Source organism: Vitis vinifera, chromosome 4 (assembly GCF_030704535.1).
Source record: "Vitis vinifera cultivar Pinot Noir 40024 chromosome 4, ASM3070453v1".
Taxonomy (NCBI): domain Eukaryota; kingdom Viridiplantae; phylum Streptophyta; class Magnoliopsida; order Vitales; family Vitaceae; genus Vitis; species Vitis vinifera.
The window spans coordinates 11,331,652-11,350,979 of NC_081808.1; the positions used below are offsets into that span (position 1 = coordinate 11,331,652).

The 19,328-nt window shown below is 37.6% G+C and overlaps 1 protein-coding gene across 1 annotated transcript in view; it reads right to left on the minus strand.

The window, feature by feature from the left end:
• The window catches only part of LOC100244438 (uncharacterized), a 64,985-nt gene that overhangs the window by 26,479 nt on the left and 19,178 nt on the right, over nucleotides 1-19,328 (minus strand). The window contains exons 5-6 of the mRNA XM_002268317.4: nucleotides 5,926-6,003; nucleotides 4,332-4,398 (exon numbers count right to left, since the gene is read on the minus strand). Of these exons, the coding sequence (XP_002268353.1) occupies nucleotides 4,332-4,398; nucleotides 5,926-6,003 (145 nt within the window). The remainder of the gene's footprint in view (nucleotides 1-4,331; nucleotides 4,399-5,925; nucleotides 6,004-19,328) is intronic.

The following is a 19,328-nucleotide window of genomic DNA, read 5'->3' on the forward strand; positions in this document are numbered from 1 at the left end:
GGAAGGCATTTTTAATATCCAACTGATAAAGAGGCCAAGAACACATAGCAGCCATGGAGAGAAGCAAGCGAACAGAAGCAATCTTGGCAACAGGTGAGAATGTGTCACCATAATCAGAACCATAAACTTGAGTATAGCCTTTAGCAACTAAGCGGGCCTTAAGGCGATCAACCTGACCATCAGGACCAACCTTAACTGCATAGACCCAACAACAACCAACTGTAGATTTACCAGAGGGTAAAACAACAAGATCCCAAGTGCCATTAGAGTGCAGAGCAGCCATTTCATCCACCATTGCCTGTCGCCAGCTTGGATGGGAAAGAGCTTCATGGGTGCTCTTTGGAAGAGAAACAGAGGATATAGTAGAAACAAAAGCAGAATAGGGTGAAGATAATCTATGATAACTCAAAAAATTGTAAATAGGATGAGGATTACGAGTAGAGCGAGTACCTTTCCGAATAGCAATGGGTAAGTCATTAGGAGAAGGCAGAGCCGGGGCAGGTGAAGCCGAAGGGATAGGAAGTGAGTCAGCAGGTGCCTCAGGAAAAGGGAGAGGAGCAACGACACGAGGGCGACGATGATAAACCTGAAGTGGTCGAGTGGGCATAGCATCAGGTGGGGAGACAATGGGAATGGGCAAGACTTCAGAAACAGGAAGAGACTCAAAAGTGGTGGAAAAGAATGGTGAGTCCTCAAAGAAGGTGACATCAGCGGAGATAAAGTACCGATAAGTCTCAAGGGAATAACAACGATAACCCTTCTGAAGTCTGGAATATCCCAAGAAGAGGCACTTCATGGCTTTGGCGGAAAGCTTGTCCTGTCCAGGAGTGAGAATATGAACAAAGCAAGTACAACCAAAGACACGAGGAGGAAGGAAATAAAGTGGTTGGTCAGGGAAAAGAAGGGAGTGAGGAATCTGATCGTGTAAGACAGAGGAGGGCATACGATTAATCAAATAACAAGCAGTAAGAACAGCGTCCCCCCAAAAACGAAAAAGAACGTGACTATGGAGGAGGAGAGTACGAGCTGTCTCAACAAGATGTCGATTCTTGCGTTCAACTACCCCATTTTGTTGAGGAGTATGAGCACAAGAAGACTGATAAAGAATCCCATGATGAGACATAAACGAAGTAAATTGGGCTGAAAAATATTCCCTGGCATTATCACTACGTAACACACGAATAGAAATATTGAACTGGGTTTGGATTTCAGTATAAAATTTCTGGAAAATAGAAAATAACTCAGCTCGACTTTTCATTAAAAATAACCAAGTACATCAAGAATAGTCATCAATGAAAGTGACAAAATACTGAAATCCTAAAGTAGACGCAGTCCGACAAGGACCCCAAACATCAATGTGGACAAGCTCAAAAGGAGACTTTGCCCGATTATTCAAACGCTTTGGGAACGAGACACGAGTATGTTTCCCAAGCTGACATGACTCACACGGAAGCGACGACAAAGTGGAAAAAACGAGGAACCATCTTCTGGAACTTGGAGAGACTAGGGTGGCCCAGACGATTGTGAATGAGGAGAGGAGCATCAGTGGAAATGCAAACTGCAGGAGATGAATCTGAGGTGAGGTGATAGAGGCCTTGAGACTCACGTCCTATGCCAATCGTCTTCCCCGTACTCCGGTCCTGCAAGGTCACAAATTTATCAGAAAAGGTAATAGAACAATTAAGAGTACGAGTGATTTTGCTGATGGAAATAAGATTAAAAAGACATTCAGGAGTATAAAGGACAGAAGTGAGAGGTAGAGAAGGCAGAGGAAGGGCCAAACCAATACCTTTAGCCACAGTTTGAGAACCATTAGCTAAGGTAACAGTAGGTAAATCAGAGGTAGTAGTAATAGAGGAGAAAAGATCCTTATTACCAGATAGGTGATCAGATGCTCCAGAATCTAGAATCCAGGGTCCAAGAGAAGATGTGTGGGTAAGGCAGACAAAGGCATTACCAGGCTGGGCAATAGAGGCAATAGAAGCCTGAGATGTCTGAGATGCGGAGGAGCTCGGAGGCTGAGGCAGCGGAGAATCAGAGGACTGGGCCATATGGGCAGTGCGAGGAGGTCTTCCATGTAACTGATAGCAACGATCGCGAGTGTGGCCAAGTTTATTGCAATAGGTGCAATGAGGACGTTGGCCTCTACCTCGGGTACCACTGCGTCCTCCTCGAGAGGTAGTTTGAGAAACTAACACAGAAGAATCTGAAGCGCTATCAGATGGCAAAGTCTGAGTGGACGAGATACGGAGGAGGCGAGCAAACACATCATCCAAGGACGGAATTGATGAACTACCAAGAATCTGATCACGAATAGGCTCAAGATCCGGACGAAGGCCAATAAGAGTAAGGACCATGAAGAACTTGTCAAGCTGTGTTTGTTGAGCCCCAACATCAGGAGTAAGAGGCATCACAGTCAAGAACTGCTCCTTAAGAGAGGCAATTTGACCAATATAAGTAGATAGATCCAAGTCCTGTTGGCTGAGATGGACAATAGCAGAAGCCACCTTATAAAGACGCTGGATATCATTCGTGTATAATCCTTTGGCCTGAGTCCAAAATTTAAAACAAGTTTTATAGGCCTGAAGATGAAGAAGAATCCGGGGATCAACCGATTGCCATAATACACTACATAACTGTGCATCTATCTTCCTCCACTGTACGCGGTCAACCTCAGGGATATCTGCCTCCTGGGAAACCAAGTGATCCTCATATCCTTGACCCATAAACCAAAGTTCAACAGAGGCAGACCAGGAAAGATAATTTTCACTGCCAACCAATTTCTCTAAGGTAATCATAGGAGATCCAGAGATAACAGAGGTAAAGATCTGATTTTTGATGGTCATATTCACGTATTTGGATCGAAGAGAGCCCTAATACGGCTTCAGATTGCGGCGTGGCACCACAGAAAAAGGGAGACGGCCTCAGATCGCGACGTCGTACCACCAGAAAGGTAGATGAACACTTCCCAAGGCACGTGCAGGGATTGGGGTGGAGAGAAAGTAGCCGGAACTTCGCCGGAAAGGCTGTTTGGAGGGCTGACGGAGACAAAAATCCCCAAAAGAGGTACGTGCAGGGCTCGGATGGGAGAACCAGGTAGGTAGGGATGCTGGTCAGCGGAAGGCGAGGCTGGAGGAGGAGGCGCGTCGCCGGAAAATGCCTCACGCGCCCTCACGCGCCGGCGCGTGAGATGCAGTCGCCGGCCGGAAAATGGAGCGTGGCCGGCGCGTGGATCCTCTTTTGATGCTGGTGCCTTCACAAAAGTTGGAGATCTCCTCCAGGCGCTCCTTCTGGTATGGTCAGTGTCGGAAAAATAGTTTGCCGGAAAAGTTCGCCGGCTGTGAGTGGTTTCTAACGATGATCCGACTGACCGGAAAGTGTGGGGAGATGGGGAGGGTGACCGGAAAGAAACACAGTCACCGGAAGGTTTTCGGAAGTTGATGACACGGGAAACAGGAAAGAATTAGGTTTTCTTCCTTGGCTCTCTGATACCATGTTGAAAGAGAGAGAGAAAGGAGAAAAACCTTAATTCTCATTCATGTAATATCTACTTACAATTGAGATATATATATATACAAGGATAGGAGTCCTAACTACCATACATGTGACCTATATTAACAAGGAAAGATAATATACTATAAATACATTATATTCAACAGATACCAAAATGAAGATCAATGTAGTTTCGTAACACTATTGAATGAAGGATTCTTGCATTGATGGAGACAATAATATATATATTAAAGTTGTTTTATTGAAAAAATTAATATATGAATAATATAATTCGTGACATTGGACAATCATACGTAGAATTTGAAAATACTTTTAATACTAAAATGATGATATATCTACTTTACAAATATATGTGTAATTATTTTTCTATTTAAAAATATTTATAATTTTATTTACAAATTTATATAATTTTTGTATTTAACTTATGATTATTGTATTTTCAATAGTAAATTAAATTGACTTTGAAAATAAGATAATTAAAATTAATTCATTTACTAAAATTTTATTTTAACATTTTTTTTTTTATAAATGGACACAAAATTTATGTGCCGATATACTATATATAACATGTAGGGTAGAAAACCCTTTTTTTTTTTAATAAGAACATGTAGGGTAGAAAACTTAATAAAGGTTAGTTGCCTAAGTGGATGGAAGTTGGCATTTCACCTGGAAGTACCAGGCTTGAGCCTTAGGCATGCCACTTTTCCAAAAAAATTTAAGAACCCTTTGAACATGTGCTTTGACCAAATCGAAAAATCCTGATAAATTGAGGAAAGCCAGAAAAAAAAAAACTTCTCAAAATTAATTGCAAAACTAACCAAGTTCCAAAGTAATAGCCGCAGCAAATTCTGATACTGCCCACTCAAATCTGTATGCAGGAAAAAACTGTAGAACAAAGAGAAATAAAAATTCTTAAAGCAAATGAAAGGTGTTTGGCAGCAAAGATACAAATAAATTGGCAAAATACGGAAAAAAAAATCACCAAAAAATGAAAAAAAAAAAAAATCAATGCATAAAAGCACTTGCCCATCTTAAAAACCACTGAAACCAAATATTTCTCCAAAAGAAGAAAAAAATAACCCAATTGCCTAACTAGGTATAATTTTTTCTTTCAAAAAAATTCGTAATTATCCAATTTTAATGAAAAACAATACCCCATTTCACACTGTATAAGCACTTAACCTGCCACATGGCAAGCTTAGTTTATAGATCAGTGTCCATTGACCAATTTAAGAGATCAAAACTGCAGAAATAGTAATAAGAGATGGCATATCTAAAAGTTTGAGATGTGGATATATGCATAATCTGAATAGTGATGTTATATAAGAGGTTTAAGGAGTTGAGGTAATGGGGATGAGTCTCCAAAATCGGCAATGAAAATGATGATATCAACAAAAATACTGTAGTTTGACTATACAAAAATATCAATGAAAATATGGATATTGGTAAAAATGATGGAAACCATGGAATTTGGCTCTAAAAAATGGAAATTTTGGATGAAAATATGAGAAATGTTAAGACAATAAATAATGTACTAATTACACTAGTTCTTTTAATAAAATATGTATAATAAACTTAATGCAATGGTCATTAAGATAATGTGTGCTCATAAAAAATATGACTTTAAAAGTGAATAACAAATATTAACACAAAGATAAAAATTATATTTCCTTGAATTTCAATATTTGAAAATATGTAACATTTAGTACCAAAATAAAGACCTATACGGTTATAATAAAAGGTTAAAACTTCAATTTCATCGATCATAATGGAAAATGACAATATTTTCCAAAAAGATAAGAAATTCTTAACAATATTTTGATAGATGTGGTCTATCAACCACATCTATTCAGCCTTTATGACCCTTATTTAATAGGAAAATAATGGTTTCTATTTAGCCTCTTAATGGGAAATTCAATAATTGTATATAGCAATTTAAATTAAGAAGTCAGAATTGTAATTTCCATGATTTTTGGGATAGATTTCTAGCATTTAATTTGTTTCCTTTTTTCATTGTATGGTTGTCTACAAGATGTACATTTTTTCCTCAAATCAATATACAATTATTCTCACATATGCCAACATGTGAGAGTATGATTGCTCTATCTCAAAGCCATACAACTTTAAAAAAAAAAAATTATGGAAGTTCCATTTACCAACACATAGAATCTAATTGTAGAAATACATAATTTAATCTACCTAACCCATTTTATCCAAATTGTTAATTAGCATGACCATATCAAAGCCACACTAGAGAAGCGAACTATTGTTTCTTTTAATTAATAACTCTTTAAAAACATGACAAAAAAAAGGAAGACATAGAATTCAACATCCAACAAAATTCATGGAAAGATCATCAAATTTATTCTAAGTACAAAAAATCATAAGTATGTGAGGTATTTTAACTCATACCCATGCAACAGATTTTGAGAGAAAAGACATGGTTGCAGTGTCTAACTTCATTTGATACTCTAACCCCGGGTATTGTACCTGTTCTCCATACAAAGGAAAGATTGGTTATTATTTTGTTTTAGATGGCGAATCAAGTATAAGCTATTAGATAGAACCCTTAAAGCATGACATGATGTAACAATAAATGAAATTCATTAGTATTTTTATTATGACTTTGGTTCTCCTTTCTCTATCCTCTTTGCACATTATATATGTTGAGCATTCAGGCCCCACATCTCTTACATTGTATATAACTTTGGTGCATTAAGAGTTGTATGGAATAATGAAGTCATGAGTTTCTTACAAGTAGATGATTTGTTCACAATTGGTTTATAGGCTTAGGTAATTCATTTGAGGTTGTAGTGTACTACCTCTTAATTGAAGGGTGTCTAGTCTTGGTTATCGACATAAGGTTCCCATGGTAAGTGCCCTAGCATGTATGGTTACACATTAGACAGGATCTATGGTGAACCATGAGAGTATATTAAGTTTGTGCTAAAATCACCAAGAGACTTTGACCTATGGGTGAGACCCTTAAGTGGTTATATATTCCCCACATATTGGGTCATTGTAATCAAGATATATTCCCCACATACTTAGTAATGAGATTAAGTATGTCCTTGAAGATCAAGTTGTATCAACTCATCAAGGAGATGGATACCAGAAATTTTTGTGAAATGGTGAAATAAACCACACTTCAAAAATACTTGGATTAAGGCCACTAACTTTTAGAAGCCCGATCTTAACTTTTATAAATGTTATCAAGCATCCAACTCATCGGAGTTGAGTTCTTTCAAATGAGGGGGAGTTTTGGGGATGAGTCACCTTTAAAGGTGTATTCAAGAAAAAGAAGAAAAGGAGAAAAAATAAAAAATAAAAAACCTGAACTTTCTATCTCTAACATAATCCATTTATCCTAAAGTATCTATTTTGAGTTCTTTAGAATAGAGGTTTGTTTTATCAAAAATTTTATTACAAGAAATTTCTATAAAGTAAATTTCTAATTTTGAAAATGAAAACTTCGATTTTTTAGGAGACTTAATAATTTCAGGAAATGAACGAGTCTTAATCAATTATTACATAGGTTAGGTTTATTTTGTATTGTTTTATTCAAATTTTTAAATTTTCTAAAGCCTATAAATAAGGTTAATTGATGTAAAACATGATTGAGCATTGATGATCAATAATATTTAGCTGTTCTTTGCATACTCTACAATTCTCAATAGTGAGACTACTAATTTTTTTTGTAAGTGAAATTATAAGATTTCTATCTCTTTTTCTTATCTTTCTTCCTCCTTATTTTGTTTATTTTTCCCCGCTAAAATTCCATTCTTTGTTTCTCTCTTTAGAACCTAAAAGATTGAAACTTGATGCACCTTTTGATTGTAGACAACCATCCTGGAGTTGTCCTACATTAATTGGGTTTGAGCCTACTCCCACTTGTAAAAAACATAAACACTAGCCACTAAGCTAGTTTTTTAGATGATTTCCCACCCCCTTTACCCCCCTCAAGAATAAATTTGATGTATTCTATCCCACTTACTTTCACTTTCTTACTCCATTGCTAAGAACCGTGATTAACATTTGAATCAGCCGGTCTAATTGGTTGGACCACCATTTGGCCCCCTCCTAGTTCGGATAGCTTTGTCAACTTGTTTTACTGATGAAAAATTTATTGACCCAATAGTTGGACCAATGACCCATTTGAACCAGCCAATTTAAGTAAATCTGCTATCTGGCCATTTTTGGATTAATTGATCAATTGTCCATTGATTCTTAATTACTTGAGCCAATCTCAACTGTTGCAGCACTCTTCAAAGTTATTAGCATGAACTAGATAGATGTTTGTTTGAGAAGTTCAGAAGAATTTGTAGGTCAGATGGGTATTGGAGGAGTTATCAGGCAACTGTGAAGAAACATTATTCAAGCCCTCTTCAAACTGACTAGGATTGGGATGGCTATCTAAGTTGAGATCTAGGTCCTTATTAAAGGCCTCAAAGAGGCCAATTCTTTAGGAAATTTGGTCCTAAGTATGGAAAGGGAGTCACTGGTATTTATCTTCTTGGTTACTATTGGCAGTTGGATATAACTTTGGATAAACTCTAACTAATCATCCAGTTATTTTATTAGAGTATTCATCTGTTGTTTAATTTTCAAATAAAGATGTGTAACCCCCTAGTTTTTAGCTTTTTGTTTCTTAGGTTCCTAGTTCTTAGGAATATTTTATTTTTCATAATTATCTTACTAAATAGATTGTCTATATATTTAAGGCTTGCATTCTCAATAAAATAAAACAGAGAGTTGCATTTTTCTTCTCTGATTTCATGGTATCAGAGCCGCAGCACATCTGAGCCTGATTCAATCTCATGGCAAGGACTGTCATGGCTGGAGGACGTCGTGGAAACGAGTCTTCAATAGCTACTTTAGGTCCTATACAACAGATGGTTCAAACTATGTCTGCTTCCCTGTTATATGGAGAAAACAATACCTCTCTACAACTTCGTGGATGAAAATTAAATGGAAAAAATTGGTTGTAATGGTTCCAGGCTGTGGAATTGGTGATTAAAGGAAGAGGAAAATTAGGGCACTTGACAGGAGCCACAAAGAAGCCACTTGAAGATGATCCAGCCTTTCAAATTGGGAGTTAGAAGATTCCATTGCTATTGCATGGTTGATTAATTCAATGGAGCTCAAGATTGGTCAGATGTACCTATTTCTACCTACAACAAAGGAAGTGTGGGATGCAGTAAAGAGGACTTATTCAGACCTCAAAATCTCAGCCCAGGTTTTTGAAATATCAGGTGCAAATTGAAGGAGACCAAACAAGGTAATCATTGTGTAACTTAATATTACACTGATCTTCAAGCTTTATGGCAAGAGTTAGATTTATTTATAGAGACCGATTGCTGCCCTGAGTGTACTGAAAAATAGAGAAGGTCAATAGAGAAGGATGTTTGACTTTTTGGCTGGTCTCAACAAGGACCTAGATGAGGTGTGAGGAAGGATTCTTGGAAAGGAACCAATGCTGCCACTTGATGAAGTGTTTGTTGAAGTTAGAAGGGAAGAGAGCCAGAGAAAGGTGATGTTGGGAGAAGAGAAGGATTAGAACAATACCCTGGTGGAAGGTTTTGCTCTAGCTTCAAAAGGGGGTGAGAATGGATACCATGGGGAGCAGAGAATTGGAAGAAGAGTGCGCTGTGATCATTTTAACAAACTCGGTGCCACCAAAGCAATTTTGGCTGCTGCATGGAAAAACCTGCCAATTGGAGGCCTAGATAGAGTAATGGAAGGGGCTTTCAAGTTGCAGCAGATGCAGGAACAACCTCTAAAAGGGAAGAATCTGCAACCACTCAAATATCGAGCAAGGAACAAATGGACCTGGCTATATAGACTTCTGAATCGATCATAAGAGCCTAACACCAATGTCAGATCTTGTAATCTTGCTCAAATAGGTAATTTCCTAGCAGCCCTTAGTGTCACAAAAAATTCAAAAGCATCTTAGATCATAGATTCAGGTGCTTCAAACCATATGACAGTACTTTTCAATTGTTTTCTTCATACACTCCTTGTTCTGATAATCTAAGGGTTAAGATAGCTAATGGGTCCTTGTCAATTGTTGCAAGAAAAGGCTCAATTAAAACCTCTAAAAATAGTACCCAAACTTCAATCCTTTATGTACCAAATTTATCATGTAACCTACAGTCTATAATTAAGCTTACCAAAGATTTCAGTTGCATAGCTAAATTTTCCTCCTCTTGTGAATTTTAGAAGTTACACTCAAGGAAGACGTTTAGTAGTGTTAAAAGTACATGAAGGGGTGTATGTCTTTGGGGATGAGGACTCTAAGACTAGACAGGCTCTTGTTTTTGGATTCAAATCTATTTCTGTTTCTGATGATGAAATAATGTTGTGGCATCATAGATTAGGCCACCCTAGTTTTCCTTACTTAAAACTTGTTTCCATATTTATTCAAAAATAAAGACACTCATTCCTTTCAATGTGAAATTTGTCAAATTGCCAAACATACCTAAGTTCCTTTCCTCCCCCAACCATACAATTCATTGAGGCCTTTTTCCATTATCCATGGTAATATTTGGGGATCTTCTAGGGGTAACTAATATTTCAGGCAATAAATGGTTCATAACTTTTATTGTGACCACACAAGGTTGTGTTAGATATACCTTCTAAAAGAAAAATCTGAAACTCGCAAAATATTTCAAACCTTTCATTCGGTGATTAAAACCCAATTTCAAGCACAAATCCAAGTCCTTAGGACTGACAATGGTCAAGAATATTTTCTTTCTATTTGGAAGGTTACCTAGAACAAAATGGTATAATTCACCAAAGTTCTTGTGTCAATACACATTAGCAAAATGGCCTTGCCGAGACAAAAAATCGTCACGTCTTAAAGCCCTTATGTTTACCATGCGTGTACCTAAACACCTATGGGGAGAAACTGTCCTCACAACATGCTATCTAATTAACCGACTCCTAAATCGTGTCCTTCAGTATCTTACACCTATGTCTATCCTCATTAAGTCTTATCCTATATTTCAATCACTCAATTCCTTACCCTTGAAAACATTTGGTTGTTCAACCTTCATCCATGTCCATTACCAAAACAGAAGCAAACTCGATCCACAAGCCATCAAGTGCGTGTTCTTAGAATACTCTCCAAGTTAAAATAGGTACAAGTGCTTTTCTCTAACCATAGAGATTTTTTGTCTCTAAAGATGTCACTTTTTTTTAGTCCAACCATACTTTTCTGCAAACACTTTCGAGGGGAGAATCTTAAGAGTGAAGAGTATTTATGGGAAACAAACACACAGTCTATTAGTGCCCCATCTGCCCCTGAGCAACTCCAGTCTATAAATCTGTCTGGATCCAAATCATGACCCTACCTATTTCCACTCATCTCAATCCAGTTGAGCCTACTATGTCACCAAATCAACACATTTTGGAAACAGGGGAGATCCGAAGAGATAAGAACTCCTTGTCTATAGTAGAAGGATTAAACCTCAAAGGAAACTGCCTATTGTGGAACCACACTATCAAGAGCTTGAACCAAATGTGATAGCTTTGCAAAACGATCTAGGTATTTTAGATTCTACCTTAGAAAAATCCAAATCCAGTTGTCTCTGGAAATCTAGATTTGCCTATAGCCCATAGGAAAGGTGTAAGATCCTGCACCATGCACCCCATATCCCACTTTGTGTCTTATAAACATTTTCTTTCCGAACCTTTACTACTAACATTTCTTGTGTTGAGATTTCGAGGTCTATACAAGAGACTCTAACTATCCCTGAGTGGAAAAATGCAGTACTAGAGAAAATGAAGGCATTGAAAAAAAATAATACCTAGGAACTTGTTCAAATGCCAAAGAGGAAAACTACAGTGGGTTGTAAATGGGTGTTCACTGTCAAATACAAATCAGATGGGACAGTTGAGAGGTATAAAGCGCGTTGGATTGCTCTAGGTTTCACTCAAATGTACAGGATAGATTAACAAGAGACATTTGCACCTGTTGCTAAATTAAACACCATATGAGTCCTCTTGTCATTGGAAGCCAACCTAGATTGGCCTCTTCAAAAGTTGGATGTCAATAATGCATTCCTAAACAGAAAACTGGATGAGAAATTTTATATGGACTTGCCACCAAGATTTGAAGACAATGGAAGAAATAATCTTGTTTGTAAGTTGAAATGGTTCCTTTATGGTCTGCAACAATCTCCTAGGGCATGGTTCAAAAGATTCACTAGAACTATAAAAGGTCACAGCTTTACATAGGGGCAAACTGATCATATCCTATTCTTCAAGCACTCGTCAAATGGTAAAATCACCATCCTTATAGTGTATGTTGATGATATAATTCTCAAAAGAATGATCTTGAGGAAATGGAAAGGCTGAAAGGCGTTATAGCTAGAGAATTTGAAATTAAGGATCTCGGACCCTTAAGGTACTTTCTTAGAATGGAAGTAGCAAGGAGTAGAAACGGTCTTTTGGTCTCTCAAAGAAAATATACTCTTGAATTATTAAAGAAAATAGGTATGCTCGATTGCAAACCTGCAGATACACTAATGGATCAAAATGTAGACCCTCAATTTTGTCCCTTTAGCACATGTCTTTAAATTTGTTTTCAGTGCTCCACAGTAACTCCTTGGTGGCCCATTACTACTCGTACAACTTACCTTTTTCTGAGTCACCTCGAAGACTTTAGTTGAGAGATTTATCTGACCCCTTATTGTGACCCTTGGCAACCTTGATGTAGACTTAAGCTTTTCATTTTTTTAGGATAGCTTTTAGGTACACTTGGCCCATTAGGCACCACCCTAGGCCCACCTAGATTCACCTTGACTCGCACCGAGACACCTCCTTACTTACACACATGTCACCTAGGTCACTTAGACACCTTTTTCAGAATAGGTCCATTTAGACATTTCATTGAGGCTCAACATCTTTTTTATTTTTTATTTTTTATATAATATTATTATTATGGCATGCATTTGATAATTACATTTATTTTGTCTATTCATTTTTACTTTTACTTTTTATTATTTATTTATTCATGTATTTAATTGTCTTTATATATTTCATTTTATTTATTTTTATTTATTTACTTATTTACTTAATGAAAAATTGTTTGAATTGTTAGATTTAAAATACGCATATGGCCCCTTTATCAAATGACAGAATTGTACAATCTAATATTTGATTTTCTCTTTCATTCTCTTTTAATCATATTTCATTTTATTACCAATTTCATGACTTTCATTAATTTCTCATTTTTTCCTTTAATTTTAATTTTATCTTATTTTGTTTTGCATGAGGAGCACCGTTTTGGGCAGGAACAAGAGGGTCGTGGGACGAATTATCCACATACATTAGACCCTTTGGAGAACAATCACCAGGAGCAGAGAGGATCAAGACACTCTCACATAACAACTTCAAGATTCCGTTACAAAAGCACGGCCAACTGGAACCTTTTTGGCTCCACTTTCCATTGCATCAAAAAGCTGGGACCCACGCCAAGCATAAAGGTAACCGGCTCTATTTCAGCTGGTTCTCGTCTTCATTCCGATGGCAAACTTCCCTGAGCCCAAAAGCACTCCACACCCTGGTCTAGTATGAGCTGCCATGAGGAACCACAACACCGACAAGATAACTCATGGACGCTTTCTTGAACTCTGCATTGAAAAGACGAGTTCACCATTGCCGAAATGGTCCACCACTGTTGAGGCTCACCGTTTGGCATGTATACATCCATCACCGCCACCAGAGTTCATCATCATCAAGGAGCAATATTCATCATAGCCATGGCGACCCACCGACAATGAGAAAGAATCATCAAACACCCATTTTCGGAGCTCCATAACCTTCATACTCAAGGATGGAATCACCATCTTTCCCTGGACACCCATTTTCTTAGAGAACAGGAGATCACACCTTCATCACGATTCTTTTTCTGGTTTTCTTTCTGCCATCTCCACGTCACAACACCGTTGTACTTCTCACCATCGCCGGCCGAATCTAACATGGACGAAGACGCCTCCAATGGCTTCCACCGCCGCCACCACCATAACCACCATCATCGCAGTTGACAAAGCTTCGCAACCGCTGATCGTCATTGCGCAAATTCCAGCCCTGCAAACGAAGGAGATGACTTCGATGAGAGGCAGAGAAGGGTAGTGCTGAGGTCTTGGAAACCTTCAATGACTGAATTCGGCGGATGCAGTCCGTGTTGGATCAGAATCGCACTCTGATTCAGCAGATCCGCCAGATTTATCACCTACGCCGGCACCTAAAAGAGGCTCCGCCTTCGCCAACCGCTCCTCCGCCATCTCCATATTTTGGATCACCGCTGACCCCACCGAACACGTAGAGGCTACAAACGAGATTTCGCACCGAGAGCACAAGAAATGGCATAGTCGGCTGTTTCTAATTGGAAGAGAGAAGAGAATATGACCATGGGACCCACCAGACAATGTTCATTGGGTTAACAGGTTTCTTTTATTAAGTCAATTGAAATGGTAAGTGCCATGATCAGTTTAGAAAGTGGGATTTCCGAAATACATCTCCCAAAAAGAAACAAAAATATTCCATACAAAGGCGGGCTATGATATAAAATATGGCAAGGAACGAGCAGAGGGAGGGGAGATCCACACGGAGAGATTATTTTTCTGGAGCAAAGGAGGGATTTCTGGGTTTTTAGAAGGAGAAAGGCGAGAAGATTTTTTCTCTGGGGGGAGCAGAGAGATCCACACGGAGAGGGGAGCCACCTTAACGCATCAAAGGCAGATTTTTTTTTATAATACAGGTGAGTTTTTTTTGAAATAGTTTTGATTATTTTTGTTCGTAATTCATAAGTCCATGCTAATTTTGTTTTAATCCATATGATAGTCAAAACGTGTTCGTGAGTTTAATTTAATTAGTCTTGTCTTAATTTACTCCTTAGTTTAGTTTTGTTATTGATTTTGATTTCTTAGTTTAATTAATTAATCTTTTTAGGTACAATTTAGGTTTCGATTTGGTTTATTAATTTATTCTATTCATAATTTTAATTCAATTGTCTGGTTAAACCTTTAGAAATATTGCATATTGTTTTTCCGATTTCGATTATTTTGATTTGATCCCTATTTAATTTTGATTGATTGCTTCAGATTGAAAATGTTTGAATTTTATTCATTCAGTTATTCATGTATTAGCTATTCTTTTAATTACTTGTTATTCATTCATTTATTTGTTGATAAAATTGATTTCATGAAAGTTCATTTTTTTTAGTTTACTCTGATTTAGTTTGATTCATCTATTTAGTTCAAATACATTTATAGTTTTAATTCATTGATAAAATTGATTCTATGTTTGAAAGTTTGCGTTTTTAGGTTGCTTTAATTTAATTTGATTCATTATATTTAGTTTAGACATTTGTTATAGTTTAGTTCATTAATGAAATTGATCCCATGTTTGAAAATTTTAGTTTTTAGTTTGCTTTGATTTAATAATTTATATTCATTATTTTTAGGTGTTTTTATAGTTTTAATTCATTAGTAAAATTGATCCCATGTTTGAAAGTTCATATTTTTAGTACTCTTTGATTTAATTTCGTTCATTTTAATTAGTTTATGTGTTTTTATAGTTTTATTAGCTTATTGATAAAAATGATTCTTTATTTAAAAGTTCATGTTTTTAGTGTACTTTGATTTAATTTAATTCATCTATTTAGTTTAGACACTTTCACAATTTTTGGTTCATCAATAAAATTAATTCCATGCTTGAAAGTACATATTTTTAGTTTGCTTTGGTTCATTAGTAAAATTAATTCTATGTTTGAAAGTTCATGTTTTTAGTTTAATTTAGTCAAACTCGTTATAATTAGTTTAGGTACTTCTATAATTTTAGTTCCTTACCCGAATTGATCCCTTTTTAGTTTTTATTTCAAAATCATTAATGTTAGTTCCTGATCACCCTTATCTTAGCTTATATGCTTTTAAAATCCTAGCGGTTAGTTCATGAATTGATACTTTGTTAGTTTATCTAATTTAGAATGTCTTGCCTGTTAGTGATCCTTCATTTAATTTGATTCTCTTTCTGAGGCCATTGGAAAATCATGAAGATTGGCCTCTACCATCACCATTATCATTTTTGTTAATTACTAAAAAATTTTACTTTGAGGTTTCATTTTTGTTTTGTTTGGTATTTTATTTCTTATATTTTATTTTTTCCCAAATTAATCCCTTTTATTTTAAAATAAAATACTTTTCTCAAAAAATCATTTTAAAAATCTATTTCAAAAAACTCATTAGAGTCCTCAGGATCAAAATCTCCTTTTTTTTTATTATTTAAAAATAATATGCAACCATATCTTGTTCGGTTTGCATCCTTCTTGGTTTTCAACAAAAATTTTGGTTTTGAACAAAAACACGAATCAAAGCTTGTGGTCCCAAATAAATGGGATAATTCCAGGCTAAATTCGTGTATATTAATTCGGGGAATTGGTGAAACCCCTACATAAGAAAATCTTTTCAAAATTTATTTTTTTTGTTGCCACATTTGACACTTGTTGAAATCACATCTATCTATTTTTTAGGAATTATATACAAGATGTATGTGATGATTGATGATTCTGTATACTGTGATCACTTTTACTATGCTAATTAGATAACGAGCATGCTAGGATTTCTATATTTTATTATTTATTATCTAACCCCTTACAACTTGAGGAAGCACGTTACAAATTATCTATGCTATCCAGGTATGTCCCCTATCACCTACTTCCTAAATTTTGTAAACAATCATGTCACTGTGAAATATGCATATGTTTGATAATCCTTAGGTGTTTAGATATATGCTTGATTTGCTATGATTAAACACATGTTGTATGCTATACTTCTATACTAACTCTGATGTTTTATGATAGCGCTTGAGAAGCGGTCCGGGTACGCATCCTATCCTTCCTTTATTGTGATTTGATATTGTTTGACATGCTATTTTTTGGAACCACCTAGCCTACTTAGGTATCCATAATTAACCGATTAATTGCCACATTCCCCTTAACTTAGCTAGTAAAGACCTTTATAGGGCTTAGAGGGGTGCTACCTTTTAAAGGTACCTTCCCAATAAGTAACCTGATCCCCGGACTTAGACTCGGGTTTTTCAAAGACACGCTTTTCCAAAAATTATGGAGTCATTTTTTTAGGGTTTTATTTCTTGTTTTATTTTCCCTTCAAAAATAAAAATAAAATAAGTGGCGACTCCAACTTTTTTTTCAAAAATCAATTTTTCACAAATAAAAAGCGAGTCTCGCCGATCGAGTGGGGACGCACGTGAAAAATGCGGGTCCACACAAAATAAGAAAAATAAAACTAGGACTCTTGCGGATAAAGGCAGATATCAACGACTAGTAGGTAAGCTTATTTATCTCTCACACACTCAATCGAATATTGCCTTTGCAATGAGTGTGGTAAGTCAATACATGCATGCCCCTTGTGAAGAATATCTAGCAACAAGTGTGAGCGGCAGGAGGAGAGGGGCAGCCCAGCCTTGCAACAGTTTAGGCTCCACTTCCTCATAAGACACCTTGGGACGAGCCCGTTATAAAGGCTAGGGCTTTGAATCGTCTTTTGCAAGCTGAGGGGTGGTTCGCTGAAGAGAAAATGGTCGGAGGGATGGGGTCTACAGCGGTGAGAGGGACGCCAGAAAGTTGTTCCATAGTGGACGCCTGCCTTTTGGAGGAAGTTTCCAGGTATTCCCTCTTTAAGCCTTCAAGTGTTTGCGTGTGTGTATATTGGGGGGGGGGGGGGGGGGGGGGTGGGCTTTGCTTGAGCTGGAAGAGAGATGTGGTCACGAGGTCTTTCTAAAGGAAACCGAAGAGGGGTTGAGTGTCAACCCTCTGAGTGTTTGTCCGGCAGAAGAGAGACTGGGGGAGGAGTGCAAGCGGGTCTTTCTCGTTAAAAGAAGGAAGGGAGGAAAGGGGTGAGAAAGAGGGAGAGGATGTGGAATCGTGGAGGTACAACTGTTTGGCAAAGTTTTGTCATTGTTTGGGAATGTCTACAGAGGGCTATGAAAGTGAGATTCTGAAACTTCTTCATAAGATGAGGGAGAGAAGAGATCGAAGCGAGAGATTAAGCGGAAAAAAAAGGAAAGGACAGAGACCCTCAAGATTTGATCGCGAGCTGAAGAAACTTGAATGGTCGGTAAATTACAGTGGGTCAGGAGGGGACAGGGGTATCAAGAGTGTGTTAGATGAGGATTCGAATTCTGTCGTGGAATGTAAGGGGGGTAAATGACAGAGATAAGAGAAAATTGATTAAAGATGTGATTAAAACCCAGAAGGCGGATTTAGTGTCTCCAGGAAACAAAAATACAGGAGATGACTAATGGAATTGTGAGGAGTCTAGGGGTAGGAAGATGTTTGGAATAGGGGGTTTTGAATTCAAGGAGTGCGGGGGGGTTGTGGTGTTCTGGGATAATAGGGTGCTACAGATGGTGGAAATGGAGGTGGGCAATTATTCAGTTCATGCCGCTTTAAGAATTGTGAGGATGGTTTCTGCTAGATGTTTTCAGGAGTGTATGCTGGATGTTTTCAGGAGTGTATGGGCCCTCTGTGAAGGTGGAGAGAGAGGATTTTCTTAGTGAATTGGGGGCCATTAGAGGGTTGTGGAATGAGCCGTGGTGTGTTGCAGGAGATTTCAACATGATAAGATTCCCTTCTGAGCGGAGTCGAGAAGGCCGTTTGTCCCCGACAATGCGGAGATTCTCAGAAGTGATTGAGGAGCTAGAGTTAAGGGATTTGCCTCTTCAGGGGGGGATGTTCACGTGGAGTGGAGGTCTTAATAATCTTTTAAAGTCGAGAATTGATCGATTCCTTATCTCTGAAGATTGGGAAGTTCATTTTCAGGGGAGTATTCAAGTTGTTTTGGCTAGGCCAGTATCTGATCACTCTCCAATTATTCTTGATGGGGGGGGGGGATGAGGAGAGGGCCCACGCCTTTCAGATTTGAGAATATGTGGCTGAAGGAGGAAGGCTTTAAAGAGGTTTTGAGAAAATGGTGGGAGGGGATTCAGGTTAGTGGGTCAGCCAGTTTCATTTTGAGTGAGAAATTAAAGGCTTTAAAACCGATTATGAGAAATTGGAATAGAGAGGTGTTCGGTCAGATTACTGTTAAGAAGCAAAATGCTTGGAATTCAATGGATTTTTGGGATAAGGAAGAGAGTGTTCGCGTGTTTTCTTTGGAAGAAGAAGAAGCCAAGAAGGAGGCAAGAGAGATGTATAAAAAGTGGGTCCTTTTAGAAGAAATGTCATGGAGGCAGAAGTTTAGGGAAATATGACTGAAAGAGGGGGATAGAAACACAAGGTTTTTTCATCAGATGGCTAATGCTCATAGAAGAAGGAATCAGATGAATAGAGTCAAAGTGAATGGGAGGTGGTACAATGAGGAAAGGGAGATCAAAGAGGAGGTTTGTAGAGTGTTTCAAGGGCTGCTGGCAGATCCGGGTGGGTGGAAGCCCATGATAGATGCCTTCAATTTTGAGAGGCTGGAAGAGGGGGATGTGGAGGGGCTGGAAAAGCCATTCTCAGAGGAAGAGGTTTTTGGGGCACTGTCAGGTTTTTGCAACGAGAAAGTGCTAGGCCCTGACAGTTTTTCAATAGCTTTTTGACAGTTTTCGTGGGAATTTGTTAAAGAGGAGGTAATGAACTTTTTCAAGTAGTTCCATGAGACTGGGAGCTTTGTAAGAAGTCTCAATGTAACTTTTCTAGTGTTGATTCCTAAGAAAGGGGGGGCAGAGGATTTGAAGGATTTTAGGCCAATTAGCTTGGTGGGAGGGTTGTATAAGTGGTTAGCTAAGGTGTTGGCTAATAGAATGAA